We start from the raw sequence: 15,231 nt of genomic DNA, 5'->3' as shown, positions 1-15,231 counted from the left end.
AAATTTTGAAGTTTTCCTCCAAGCATCTAGAAGGAAATGATGAAACTTCAATTTGCAATTTATCATATATCTTACTAAATGCAGACTAAATAGTAGGCCCATCAAACACACCCATTAAATGCAAACACTTGACAAAACAGTAATCTAACATATATCTATTAAATGCACCAACATGTTATAATTGAAAAGGACTCATCCCTTCAATATAATGAACTGATTTACTGTCAAAACAACACGGTACAAAATGTCAATTTCAATATAGAGACTTTTACCATCCTACTTTTGGAAATTTGGTTTAGTAATAATAAATGATAAAAATAGAGAAAATATCATCGAAATATAAGCAAAGCACCAATTATCTGGCAACACTGTCTGTCTGGCACTGTGGCCCCAAACGATAGCTACACCGCATCACATTCACCACAAGATTCGTGCCTCGAAATTATAAAGATAAAAAGCATCCATCCAATCAAATCCAACCAACCAAGTAAAAGATTAAATAAATAAAATTGAGAGGGTTCACCCTTTTCATGACATATACACATTATATGCTGCATATGCATATTATATTATGCACAACACCCTTCTCCTTTTTTTATATAATATGTCCAACATGATAAAGGGAGAAAATTCACCAAAAAGAAACCCCCCTCCTTTCCCCACTTCCCAAAAAGAACTAAAACCTACTTTATCCATCCACCCACACCCACCCACTGGCCATGGAGCTTTTTTTAGGGGGACCCGGACCCAGACCCGGACCCTTGAAAAAAACATCGATCCAAAACTTGTCGCCCTTTTTCTTCTCCGATCGCGTCATTTGATTTCTTGTCAGGCTGACACCATATGTACGCAAAATGTCAAATTTCTTTTCTCCCTTTTAACAAACTTGGGATTGGGATGATTCATCGATTGATTTTGATTGGTTTCTCTCTAGAAAAGATTTTAAAATGTTTTTCATGATCTACTACTTTCATCAAAATTGAATTTAACATACACAGAAGAAGAAACCACCCACCCAAAAACAAATTTCCAACACCTACTCACCGGCACCGGCTGGTTGTTTCTGCTCTGCAGGTTTCACCTGGACAGCAGCAGGGGCATTATGGACATATTGCGGGAACCCGCCAGGCAACATCTGATGTCCAGCATTCACCGACTGTGCACCACCATACTGACTCCCATGCAGCATTTGAGGTCCACCACCGCCGCCGCCACCTTTCATGTTGCTAGTGGCGGCTGCAATTGCTTTCGCTGGATCGGAAGTGGTGGTGTTTGATAGTGTGACCGGCGGGGAAAGCGACAGCATAGCGGTTGAAGATGATTGAGGATTTTGCTGCTGCTTTCTTGGAAGGTAATAGCCGGCTGCACCGCCTGATGCGGTGGTTGGGCTGCCGGAATGCGGTTGACCACCCTGAGATTGCTGCTGGACTTGCATGTATGGATGTGCAAAGAACAGATGTGCCTGGGCTTGCGCTTGGGCTTGGGCTTGGGCATGTTGCTGCTGTTGCTGTAAGGTTTGCTTCTGTAGCTGCTGTGGTTGTTGCTGCTGAGATTTGTTAGAACCTGAGTTTGTGACATGGGGGTTACCAAGGATTGAAGGTGAAGATCTTTGTGTTGCAGGAGAGTTTTTAGCTTGTTGTGATGAGGATAGAGAAGAAGCCTGGGGAGTCCTACCACTTGTGGAAGCTGATACATTTGTTCTCGGACTTCCACCACCACCACCACCCCCTTTAGAAATGGAAGATGTTGTCGGAGAGCCGACCAACATTGGTGGAGAAGGGGACTGGTTATTATTACTATTGCTACTAGGATTCTGTTGATGCGGTTGATGTGATGAGGTGGTGGAAGGTAGTTTCTGACTGGCGGCACCACCGAAGGAGATCTGAGTGTGGGATTGCGGGTGGGAGGATCGGTTAGGCTGTTGCTGTTGGGATTGATGGAGGTTTTTGAGGGAGGAGGTGGTTGGGGGTTGAGACGATGTGGTGGGACCCCTCACTGAGTTTCTCCATTGTGGGGATTGAACCGGGCTGCTACTGGTGTTGCTGGTTTGGACTAGGTTTTGTGGGAAAGAAGAAAGGGAGTTTGGAAACTTGGCAGCCATAGATGAAGATGAAGTTATTAGGTGGTCAGGGTAGGCGGCACCACCATTACCTGATGGTGGGTTTGCGTTTGGGTTTGGGTTTGGGTTTTTACTCCGGGCAGCAGCCATGTTGTGGTTCTGTTGCTGTTGCTGTTGTTGCTGTTGCTGTTGCTTCTGAAGCTGAAAGACCTGCTGTTGCTGCTGGAATTGAGCATGTAAATGATGAGAAGATTGAGAAGATGCAACAGAAGGTGATCTGGTTGACCGATTATTTGAACCCAGGTTTATGTTCCTGGATGAGCTATCAATCACTGAAGTCCCAGGGAGGGCTTGAGATGAACCACCAGAAACATCTGGGGCAAGATCTGGCCTTGAAAACGCAATGGACTGCCCGGACTTCCCGGTCAACCCTGAACTGCCTTTTCGGTCTTCATCTGCATTTGAAGAGGATTCATAACCACCGGCTGCTCGGGTAGCTTCCTCAGATATTCTGAAATCTTTCTTCTGTTGAGAATGGGCAACTGGAGGTGCTGTGATTATATGGTGATAGCTTTGTCTCAACGATTCTGGCAAACTCTGGAAAATGGCGTGGTTTTGAGCCATGGATGACATGGTACCAGTGGTACCATTCATAGGAGCAAAAGACATGGCAAAAGTTTGAGGGGGTGGTAAAGATGACTCCACACCACCTCTTTTTAACCCCGCTTGCTGAGATTGCTGTTGCTGATGCTGCTGCTGTTTTTTATCATTTGAATTGTTCACAGCTGCAGCATTAGACATGGCTGCAGCTTGAGGGTTCATCAAAGCAAAACTCGGTGAGTGAACCGGCATTGCAAAATTATGACCATAAACACTCATGGTGGTTGCAGCCCGAGATACCCGACTCTCAGCAGTGGATGGACTATCCTCACCACCACCACCAGCCACCTCATTTTCAAGGTGGCGTGATTGTGGGGGCAGGTTCATGTGCTGACCCTGCTGCTGCTGCTGCTGCTGCTGAGATGACTGTGATCGATTTTTGTGGGAAGGATGAGAAGGATAGCTGTTATGCAAACTGGCACCACCGTTTCCAGTGCCACCGCCATTAACAGCAGCACCACCAACATTGCCGCCTTGCTGCTGCCTCTGCTGATTTTGCAAATGTTTCTGTGACGAGGAGGTTGATCCGCTGCTGTTCTGGTGGGTCTGTGGGATTTGCTGTGGCTGAGAAGGGTGGTGATTTTGAGGTTGAGCTGGTGGGGCCTGTTGGGGTGGTGGTGGTTGTGGAATCTGAGACGGGTGTATCATTTGAGAAGAATAGAAAGAGCCATTGAACATAGGCATGGGTTGGGCATGAGGGTTGGCTCTGTAATTTGGTGGGGCTCCTACTGCTGCAGGTATCGGGAAAGAGTAAGGATTGTTTTGCAAAATTGCCAGATACTGGGTCTCATTGGCCCCCATGTTCGGGTAATTGAAGCTCAATGCGGGAGCAGCTGCTGTTGTGGAGCTGCTAACGGTGGCTGAACTGGCGGCACCTGAAGCACCACCACCCAAACCACCTGGTGCTCCAGTAGTAAGCTTAGAAGAACCAGGTCGAACAGAGGCAGACGCCGCCGCCACCGCCTGCTGCTGATTGAAGGGGAAGATGAAAGCAGGCCCATGCTGAAGATCAAAAAAAAAACTTATCAAAAACTCTAAAAAAATTCAGTCAAAATTTTAGAGTTAACCAACTTACAAGAATATTATTAGGGGAGACAGGGGGCAAGGCTTGCTGAAGCAAAACCTGTTGCTTTCTCTGAGCAGGATCAGGAATGGTGGTGGATTGAGAAGATTTGTTGTCTTTTCCAGTAAAGATTCCGATTCCGGGACCCTTGTCTTGTTGCAATGGCTGCAACTGACCTCCGGTGATGTTTCCATGGAGTTCGGTTGAAGGCATGACATTTAGATTGCAGGGTTTGGCACCAAACATGGGTGCAGATCCAGATGCAGCTGGCCAGAATGGATTTATCTTCATGAATTGCTGAAGGTAGTGAATGTTTCTTGCAATGTAGCAATGTGTGGCACATCTTTTTGGCCTTGGATGTGTGAATATTGGCTGTAAAAGAAATGCATCATTTAGAAGTGGGTGCTAAAGAAATTAAATGAGTAGACAGTACAGTACGTACCTGAATTGGAGCAGAAGGCATGGTGTTTCCATCCATGGATATCACACCCTGCAACGGTGCCACATACCTGCAAATTCACATATGATTAACATTTGCTCTTTCTATTAAAAGAAATAAAGAAGAAGAAGAATGAGAAAAAGTTGATGTCTTTTTAAGCTTACCCCATTGGAGGCCAGTTAGCCACAGACATTGGCATTGGTAAAGAACTTGGTTGAGCTGAGAACGTAAGATCAAAAATTTCAAATTAGAACCCAAGATGAGTTGAAATTTGGGAGTAGAAAGGATGGAGATTCTTGATAGTAATTAGTAAATTACCTGACTTTTCTGCATGGGTTTCATCTCTGGTGGATTTAGCTGATAATTGTTGATGTTTAAGAGCTTGATGCAGTGATCTGTTGGTGCTATCCTTGTTGGGCTTTTCCAAATCGATATGAAGTTGGGTATTCCTTTCTTCATTCATAACTTGCTTTGATGATTCTCCAGCTTCATGAAGAGTCCCAGCCATTGACTTCTGTGCAACATCCATCAAATTTATAGTCTCCTTGTTGCTCTTCTTGGGCTTCTCATCTTCCTTGTCCTTGATATTCTTGGTCATTTCCTGTAATAAAATTAAACGAAGTGTCAGATATTTTAGCAAAAGAGAGAGAGAGAGAATTAACTCCACCCAATTTGTGGGAATAGGTTGAAAAAGTAAAGAATAATGTATCTCACCTGAGCTGGCATCTGCTGCTGCTTATGATCTTGGAAATCGATATCCCTAGCCCTTTCAGGAGATGTTTTGAGTTGAGGAGGTGGAGCCTAAAATTGGAACCAATAAGAATCCCAAAAGAACAACATACGGAAATCAAGAAACCAGAGCTTGATGAATGTGTCTCACCATCAGATCTATTTCGAATTTTTCTTCCTTTTGCCTTTCAGTCTCCGGATTAGCCATCTTTCTGCGGAAAAGATGAACAAGAAACCCAAAATTAGTCGCCAGAAAAAGATGAAGTCCAGAAACCGTGACAGATAAATACACCATACCAAACTTAATAAATCACAAGATCCCAAAATTTACTCACAGAATAGTCGCTGTCGTTGATGAAGCTGTCGCAATCACACTTTCAGTTTTTGCATTTCCATCGTTTAGCCCAACCGCATGAGATTCCTTTTCCACCTCTTCTTTAGTCAACACCACACCTACACCACATTTTCCCTCCTCTTCCGCCGGCGGCTGCGGTAAAGGCAGCGGTGGTTCTGATGACGGTGCCGACGGAGCCTGATGACCCGGCAAACTGGTAAACCCAAAAGAAACACCATTCTCGGCGGCCGCCGCCGCAGATCCGGGACTATTGTTTTCTAGATAAGGAGAAGAAATATCAGTCTTGGGAGACTGATGATGCTGATGATGATCGATCTCGGTCTTTATTGAAGAAGAAACTGGACTGCTCCGTACACTAAACGGATTCTCTGACACTTGCCGTGGTCTCTTCCTCTTTGGTGCTGTAGATTCATTGAAAAAAAATCATCAATTATTACAAGTTTAGAAATAAGATAAGAGGTTAGAAAAAGACCTGGACGACTGATAAATCTATCATACCTACGGTTGACAACGAAGAAGAATTTTGAGGTGGGGCTGTAGAGTTAGAGATGGGAGATGAGACTCTAGATTTGGTATCACTGCTGGATTTGTTAGAATCGAACTTTGTTGTTGAATCGTTAGATGGGAGTTCTTTCTTTGACGGAGCTTGCGATTGAGTCATGAGACCATATAAAACTTCGGCTATCTCGATTTCAAGCTCCTCTGGGTTTGAGGATGACGACTTAGATGAAGATTTCGGTGGCCTCGGTTTAGACCCTCCATTTGTTTTCTGAAAAAGGAATGAAAAAAGAAGTTAGAAGCCAAGAAAATCCACAAAGAAACTGTGAATCTTTTTATATAAGAAACAAACCATCTTCTTGCGGACTGAAACATTGGAAGAAGAAGGCGATGGAGGAGCCACCGGCGCCGGTGAGGCGGCTGTCAAACCAAGCCTTACAGGTGAAGTCGAGGATTGACGATGAATTTGCTCTGTACCTCCCCCTCCACCAACAACAGCACCACCAGATATCCACTCGTGAGACCGCTTTGTAGATGCTGAAATGTCAACAAAGTATAAAAAATCAAAATTTTCTCCCCAATAAATCGAAAATTAGTGAAACTATCTGCTGCTGTTCCGGCTGTTACCTGACCGAGCTTTTCTCGGAACCGAAACACCGATCATTTCGTCGGCAGCCTTCCAAGCAGGCGGTGGCGCAGCAGGTCTAAAGACTTTATTAGCAGATGGGGGAAAACTCTTGCGATGGTGAAGCTGCTGAGGATGAGGATTATGATTATGATGATTACTCGTCATAGCCGATGCTGCTGTAGATGGATTGGTCGGCGGCGGAGGCAACATCCTCATTCCACCACCATTTCCGGCATCCTCGTCGTCTTCTTCGTCTTCATCATTAACGCTCTCCTCAGACGTATCGTCTCCGTCGTCTCTGTTACTTCCGGTGGTCACATGATGAATCATCATCCTATTTTCTCTCCTTCTTTTGCTCCGGCTAGACCGCTCCCTCTCCCTTTCTCGATCCCGATCTCGATCTCCACGATCTTTCTTGACCACTCCTCTGTCTCTCAACCTTCCCGATTCTTGTATATCCACCCCTCCATCTTCATCTGCAACAAAAAGAATCACCATAAATTAATAAAAACCAACAAGAACATTAAAATTGATGGTAGATCTGAGAATTAGAACCGTAAAGAAACCTACCAGGTGAATCCCTTAGACTGTTGCTTCGATGTCTCCGTCTAGACGACGATAAGCCATTCTGTGGAGCAGCCATATTAGTAGCTCGTCTTGCTTCTCTATTCCTATCCATCAATCACTTCTCTCGATCTCTTTAACGTCAGATCTACTACTGTTGTATGTATCATCACAGGCTTTCTTCTAACATAATTCGCCGGAAACCTATCTCTATGACTCCCCGGATGATTCTCAAACAAGAAAGTCGCCTACACCGGCGGATACCCTAAACCGATGATTCAAATCAAAAAATTGATATTTTTAACTTTCAGGGAGATTGATTATATGATTCACTCTCAGATCTCTTTCTGCTCTTCTGCCCTCTATTTTTTCTCTCTCTCTATCTATCTTCTTCACTTTCTCTCTCTCTCTCTCTCCCTTCTTTTTCTCACACACACTCTCTCTCTATCTCATCATCTTTTCGGTATTTCACTCTCCACGAAGCCTACTCCGAACCGCCACCGATGGCTCAGATCTATCCTTTTTCCACATACACCTTCATCTCGACCCTCCGTTCCCACTTGATGATCTGACGGCTCACCTTCACTTTGCATCCTACATGGCACTATAATATCCGTCCGATGTGTTACCTACACGTGTCAGTCTTTGCTTACTCGACAAGCTTCCATGATTTCTTTACTAAATTATAAAATATATTAATATTAATATATTTATCAATATCTCTATTAAAAAACATAGGGCCTACTGTTTTTTATTAAGGTTTTTATATTTATATCTTTAATTACCATAACTTCTCCTCCAAACAAAACTAGGGAGGGACAAATTTCATTTTGAAAAAGATTTAAAACTTATTTTATTTAATTCATATTGGTTATATAAATTTATTTCTTTAAAGATATATTGTTCTAAAAGAAACTCGGTTCATAATCTACTTACTTTGTTACTAAAGTTATATATGAAAAAAAATCGTGCTAATAATATGCAACAATGCCAGTACGCAATTTTGGTTATAAATTATAAATTCTTATATTATATAATAACTAAAAAAATCATAACTCAAAATTCTTACGACAAGATAAATATTAGCTAATTTTTTGACCTAGTCCGAAACTAAACAAAAAAAATGTATATAGTTAAAGAAAGAAAATAGTAAATTCTAAAATGAATTATATATAGATACAAATAATAATATAAAATGAAAGGTTTCTATGTTCACCCATCAACATCTCATGGACCACATATGTATATGTACGTATACAACATCAAAGATTTATTTTTATAACAAAATTGGATATTTTGTTAATATGTATCACAAAAGTTTTCAGCTTATTTTTTAGCTTGGTATAGATTTTTATCAACTTTTAAATAAATAAATTACTAAAAAAAACAGGCTGTTAAATAATGTGATAAACATACAATGCATCGAAATGTAATTCTATAAACGGATAAAAATATATGATTTTATTGAATAAACTAGTCAACACATTTAATTTAACCAAACAATTAAAACGCCACGTCAGTTGAGTTGCATTTACCGGCTATAGTAAGGAGAAGGAAACCTTTGGTAAAAAGCAGCAGATGCCGATCGCAAAGAATCTATGTGACCGCACAAAAATACCATTTTAGCCGGTCAAAATTACATTACTTGTTCCGGTTTTCCACCATTCATTATTGATTAAAATATTATTATTATTCACTGTCATAAATTATCTTGTGGGCTCCTGTCATAATGATCGACGGCTGTACATGTCCCGATGGCTGAAAAGCAAAACAATCAACGGTGGAGATTTGATAATGGGTTTTGGTAGGGCGTGGAGAGCCTTATTTAAATATTAATATTAATATTAAATATTAAATATATAATATAATAACAGAAGTATCAAACAAAAACAATAATTATATCTCTTTTTCTCTCTCTCTATCTCGCGCGTTTAGCCTTATTGTCACGTTCTATGTATGTACCGTTGCAGCTAATATGACGTGTCAATGGACCCCAGCTATTTCCTTTAATTACTCCCCCACTCGCGTTGCGAGTCAAGTTATACAACTCAGGCTTTTTCCTACATAAAAGCAAGTTAGCGACTTTTATTGCTACAACTGTACTTTGTAACTCACGCGCCTACCGCGAGTTAGTACATTAATTGCGGGGTAGTATCTGATGTGTCATCTAAACTTGTTGCCACGTTTGCAGGAGTTTGTCGTTTGGAGTTTGGAGGTGAGAAAGAAGTACTGCCAATGCTAGTTGATTGAGATAAATTATTAAAATTAGTTGATTTTAATGAAATATTACTATAAAAGAATTAGTTTTAATAATCTTGATTAATAAATTAACGCGATGATTATTTCTTTTTAAATTGATTTAATATTTGCTAAGGAACGCTATAAAATAAGGGTTTTCACTACAACGACTACGTTTATCGAAATATAATATTATTTTTCTTATTTTAACAAAATAAACTAATGTTTTAAAAACCGGTTTTTAGTTAAACCGATATGGTGACCGGTTTCTATATTAAAAAAAATCGTACATATATAAATCATGAATTTGATATTTACAAGTTCAAACATTAAAAATATACATAAAAATAAGTTGTAGATATATCTAAATACATTAAAATAACTTATAACCATAAGGTTTGGTGTTTTACATAAATCTATATCTGTGAAAAAAAAAATAAAGTATAATACCGAAACGAAATATAGTTTTAGATAAATACAAACACATTAAAAAAAATTATAACATTTACCATATGTTTTTATTTAGAGAAAACTAAATAGATTTGAAAAAAAAATCACCATAAGTTTATTATGTAAATGGTTTTTTTCATGTGTTTTTATTCGGTTTACCGGTTCAACCGGTTACCGGTTTATTTTGACCGGTTCAACTGGATTTTCTAAAAATCGGTCGGTTCAATCCGGTTCAGAAATTAATGTAAAATCGATGATAGTTGAACCACTCACTCCCCCGGTTCCCGGTCCAACCGGTTCGACCGGCTGGTTCAAATCGGTTTTTAAAACATTGAAATAAACACAGTTTTATCGAATACCATACTGTGCACGGATTATTAGGAATAATTCCATGTGTGAAACAAGGACGAACTTTATACCGTAGGCAAGTGGAGATCCAGTTCTAATTGCGGTGTGAATTGAGATTTTCACAAGGAATGAGGATTCATGTTATCTTTTCCGAATATGTGAAGCATCAGTAGTGGCGCTTAGAGGAGATGTGATTTGATACACGTGGAGGGATTGTGTTAGAGCCTCTTTGTCTGTTCTTGTATGATAAAGGCTTTGGGGTTCGAAGCAAAACTCAAACATCTGATTGGGATACCGTCGATATGGTTTTGACATGTGTTTGATTATGGTTGGAATGGTAGATGGACGGTAAGAGCATGAGTCGGGCTCATGGCTAATATGGAATTGTTGTAAGACTACGGGGCAGCTGTAGCATTCCAGAGTTGATAGACATGTGTGGGAGTGTTGTAAGACTACGGGGCAACCATAGCATTCACGGGGTTGATAGGCAGTTATGGGAGTATTGTAAGACTACAGGGTAGCTGTAGAATATACAAGGATGATAGGTTGTCAGGGAAGTGTTGGAAGTCTGCGATGTAGTCGTAGCATTCACCGAATTTAGGTAGGCCATTGTTGGAGTGGTCGTGGGACTGAAAAAGGATCAGCATGTGCATGGGTCGAGGCGGACAGTATTGTCAGAGGATTTCTCTTTGTTGGTATGAGGATCGTTGGATCTAAGGCAATATTGGGCATGTACAACACTCGATTGGGTGAGACTTGTAGGTGAGGCCCATCCGATTGTGCAGACTGGGTGGGACCCATGGGCAAGGCCCATATGGTTATGATAGAGTGGGTGAGACTTGGTGGAAATTGGCCTGAGCAAGGTATTGGATCACGTTTAGAGTGGGATGACTTTGTGGTAAGTAGTTAGTGTCGTGTGATAGTTAGGCTAGGGTAGCCCTTATTAATTAGACTTTTAGTCGAAGCCTGGTGGTGGGACCAATTGTGAAACTTTCAGTCTTCGCGATTGATTGGGGAGTTTACATCTTAGTTGAATGGGAGGTCACCATGGATACAAGAGATTTCAGATAGATCAAATTTGTGAAATTTTATCGGTTATCAGGATGTGAGCTGTTAGACTGGTCTGGCACTTTGGAGTGAGACTTACGTTGGGAGTCCCCTTGATCTCAATTGAAGGATTCAACAGTGATGAATGGTTGGTTATGTTATTCTTGGTTAGACCAGGAGGGTGGTTGGAGCCATTATGGCAGGTGAGCTAAGACAACTCTTGCCAGATAGACCCTTGTTCAGGAGTCGCGTGGTGCGACTATGTGAGTCTATCAGCCTAATCAACCAGTTGGAAATCCGGCATATCGGTTAATTGGTAGGTAAGTATGAGACCAGGGAGGTCTCGGTTGCATCAGAATTATAGTTATGGTACGAAAAGATGAGCCTGAGATGATACCCATGATGGAGACTCATGTTAGGAATCGCCTTGTTATAAAGTGAAAGGTTTTCGGCAGCAATGAATGATCAGGGATTCTGCTTCCCAGTGGAAACAACAAGATAGTCCAGAGATGGAAGGGTTTACGCTCAGATTGGATTCCAAAGTGGAGTCGAATTGGCAGCGATTCAGAATGGTTTAGCTGTCGGGGAGTCAAATAAGGGTTTTGGATTTCGGTTTTCGGGCAGAGTAGTGATGGTTATTCTGTAGTGGTTAACGCTAGTGGGGTAAGTATCCGTTCGTCGTCAGGGTATGATATCCATGCTAAGGCTGGGTTCGATTATAGTTTTGGAAGATTGTTGTATGTATGGATCAACTTTTCAGTCTGTATCAGGGTGTGGAAGTATTGTTGTCACAACTAGCATTTTTGGCGAGGAAATTCTATCTATGTATGATCAACTCTTGATGTATCTTGTAACTCTAATATTGATGTTATACATGTTATTCAATTCAAAAACAACTATTCAAATCAAAACTCACTCGTGAAGCCCAAAATCTAATTCGATACATTTCATACACTCAACTTTGGGTTGTAACCCTAATTTTTCCCGGTTCAGACTCTTTTTGGACCAGGAACCATTTATTGGGCCTAATGGGCCAATAAACCCTCAACTTGATTATTTTGGTTTGAGAAACCTCGTTTGGGCCCTAGTTGGACCCACATTCATTAAACTATAGCATTATGGGCCTTAATGGGCCTAGAATGTCTCACTTCGTTTTCATGGGCCTTATTGGGCCAAAAACCACATAAATAACTGTAATGGGTCGAAAAGCCATTGTTTTTACCCCTTTTGGGCCGTGAACTCATAAAGGGGCCCAATGGGCTGAAAATTTATTTTGGGCTACACAAATTCGATTGATTATCCATACAGACCCAACACTTATTCTTTTCTCCTTTCCCCCTCTCATTCTCGGTTCTTAAAAGAAAAAAAAAGGATATGTGTGAATTAATATCATAGAGACACATCACCATTTCATGGTGAATATCCATGCACAATACACACCATACAACAATGAAATCTCATGTTTCTAGGCAAGGTCTTCTCACTCCCTCCCTTCCCTTCTTATTCTCGGCCAAGGAACAAACCACCACCATCACTCTTATTTTCCCACTTCAAACTCATTAAGAATCCTCTCACATTCCACTCAAGAGCACAAGACAATCATTCCTTTTTCTCATCAAAAATCGTGGTTTGTGTGTGTGTGTGTTTCAAGAGTTCTTCATCCAAGATCACCACTAGGTAAGTATCATCACTCTCAAATGATTTGCTTCCATGATTCACTAAAGAACTTTTCTCTTACATGACCACATTGTGTTTTCTATATCCCTAGGACCATCAAGCTTCAAAAACCTCTTGAAGAGGCTAGCTAAAGCCGAAAACTCCTTCAACCTCCTTCAAAAACCGAATCCATCAACCAAAGTGAGTTCATACCCCCTTGTTTTCGGTTTTTACTATGTTTTGGGGGAGGATATGTAACGCCCCGATTCTCAGGTATTGTTTAAATAAGAATTTAATTGGTTTCAAGGCCTACTCGACGAGTTGTTGCCCTACTCGTCGAGTAGCAGCGGGTTGGTTCGCGTATTTAGTGGCCTACTCACCGAGTCCATGAAGGGACTCGACGAGTAGGAGCTGGCAGATGAAACCCTAAATCTCGGGATTTGACATTAAGAGCCTTTGTAGCTATGCATGCACGTAAAGTTTGCAACTTTACGTGAAAAGCATGCCTTAGAAGCTTGGATCTGTAGTTTGGAGTCGCTGCATGGCTCAAATGAGTCTGTATGGCAAAAAGGACTGAAGGGACTCAGCGAGTCGCATGGTCGACTCGGCGAGTCATATGAAGATAGGCATGAACTCGGCGAGTTGGAAGAACAACTCGGCGAGTCCAATGAAGATTGTCGTAAACTCGACGAGTGGATGAACAACTCGGCGAGTCGGTTTGAGGTTTCCCCAATTTATGTATGCGCGTGCAACCGTCGAGTTGCAAGAAGGAAGCTCAACGAGTGACCTTAGGGTCTCGATCGTAAAACGAAGGAACTCGACGAGTCACTCAGGTAACTCGGCGAGTAGGTTAGTACTTCAAGGAACTCGGCGAGTAGCCGAGGGTACTCGGTGAGTCAAGGTCAACATGGACTGTTGACCTTGACTGATGACTTTGACTTTGACCAAGGGTTGACTAGTAGGTTTATGAAGTACCTTGTAACGTTGAGGACTTATGGGTATATTCATACTATGGTAATAGGTGGTGGAGTTTGTGGCAGTGATCTGAGGGTTGAAGTTTATCTACCGAGTCGGCATCTGCAAGGTGAGTTATCCTCACTATATTGATAGGGTCTAAGGCACCAAGGCAGACCCTTTAGTTGTTATCATTATGGTATGCTACATGTGGATATGATCTGTTAGATCGGAATCAGGATAGACAGTATGTTATGCTCTTATGATCCGTAGGGATTGATATGTTAGTGACCTGCTAGGTCAGTGCTCTAGTTATGAGAGATTGTTATGTTTGGTGATCAGTGAGATAGATATGTTTGATGTTTGTATATGCCAGTATATGTTAGTTATGCGCACATGGTTATTTGTTTGTTGCTTGGGTTGAGGCGGTCCTGCTTTGTGCTGAAGTCCAACATACCCTATGAGCGGTCCGGGGAGACTGTAGGCCCACGTGGCGGTCCAGTTATGTCGAAGGCTCGGGACAGATTCAGATAGACTGTAGGCCCTGCAGGGCGGTCCAGTCAGGCCGATGGCCCAGTATGCATGTTGTTGATTGTCTGTTACTGATATGGTATTATCAGTGGGGTATTGGTATTTTGGGGGTAGCTCACTAAGCCCTCGGGCTTACAGTTTTCAGTTTATTGTTTCAGGTACTTCAGGAGATCATGGCAAGGCGAAGGCGTGACCGTACCGCTCCTCATCCTTATGATCTGGTTATTGGGACACTCTGATGAATAATGATTGAAAACATTTTGTAAACAATTACTATTTGGTTTTATTTATGATTGAAAAAGTTTAAATTTGGCGTAAAATTTTTTGGATGTTACAGGATATAAGTTGCTTTGTGTAAATCTATGTATTTGTGCATGTTTATGTGTGTTTTTCATATTATATGTTGTGATTTTGTGTTGAAACTTCATGAAACTCGAAATTACTACCAAAACTTGGTGATATTTGCAAACTAAATCACTTATGCACATACCATGAGATTGTAAGGATAAAACATGTTAAGAATGTTGAAAGCTAAACAAAACCATAAGAGGGGCCTTATTTGACAAAATAAAAAAAATAATAAAACCTTTATGTTAATTCACGGTTTTAAGGGACTAAAAGAGTCATTTTTAAATAAAAATGGATCTTTATGATATTCATGATTTTAAAAGGGCCAAAAGTGTTAATTTTCACAAAATGGGCTTAAATTTGGGCCTTCACTGTTTCATGGGCTTAATTTGTAAACGTTTGACCTTTATGGATTAAATTGTCATTTTAAACAAATTTGAGCCAAAAATGTAAATTTTCGGTTAGATGGGCTGAAAATGTCAATTTTATTAAACTGGGGCCGAAAAGGTAAATTTCTATACATTTGGGCCGCAAATGTCAATTTTCATCAAAGATTGGGCCGAAAATGTTATTTCTAACAAAAGTGGGCTAAAAATGTTGTTTTATTTAAAATAAGCCCTTAAATGTAAACTTTTGGTCTTAAAGGACCTAAAGTGTCATTTTT

The 15,231-nt window shown here is 41.0% G+C and overlaps 1 protein-coding gene across 2 annotated transcripts; it reads right to left on the bottom strand.

The window, feature by feature from the left end:
• Positions 1-469: 469 nt before the first annotated feature.
• Positions 470-7,454, bottom strand: TIC (time for coffee). Of its 2 annotated transcripts, none has more exons than XM_079054060.1 (13): positions 7,002-7,454; positions 6,431-6,907; positions 6,156-6,340; positions 5,804-6,074; positions 5,286-5,706; positions 5,102-5,162; positions 4,936-5,022; positions 4,540-4,822; positions 4,386-4,440; positions 4,225-4,291; positions 3,795-4,154; positions 1,016-3,721; positions 470-930 (listed from the first exon to the last, which is right to left on the bottom strand). In XM_079054060.1, the coding sequence occupies exons 1-12, from the start codon at positions 7,108-7,110 to the stop codon at positions 1,037-1,039; spliced, it is 5,061 nt and encodes a 1,686-aa protein (XP_078910186.1). In that variant the 5' UTR covers positions 7,111-7,454; the 3' UTR covers positions 470-930; positions 1,016-1,036. The 2 variants fall into 2 exon arrangements, with proteins under 2 accessions (XP_078910186.1, XP_078910185.1); XM_079054059.1 differs by having other exon boundaries at positions 1,045-3,721.
• Between the last annotated feature and the right edge of the window lie 7,777 nt (positions 7,455-15,231).

This window comes from Lactuca virosa, chromosome 5 (assembly GCF_052849685.1).
Source record: "Lactuca virosa cultivar CGN04683 chromosome 5, Lactuca_virosa_CGN04683_v6, whole genome shotgun sequence".
Taxonomy (NCBI): domain Eukaryota; kingdom Viridiplantae; phylum Streptophyta; class Magnoliopsida; order Asterales; family Asteraceae; genus Lactuca; species Lactuca virosa.
The sequence above is the reverse complement of the archived record's forward strand: the minus strand, read 5'-3'. Positions and strand labels throughout refer to the sequence as shown.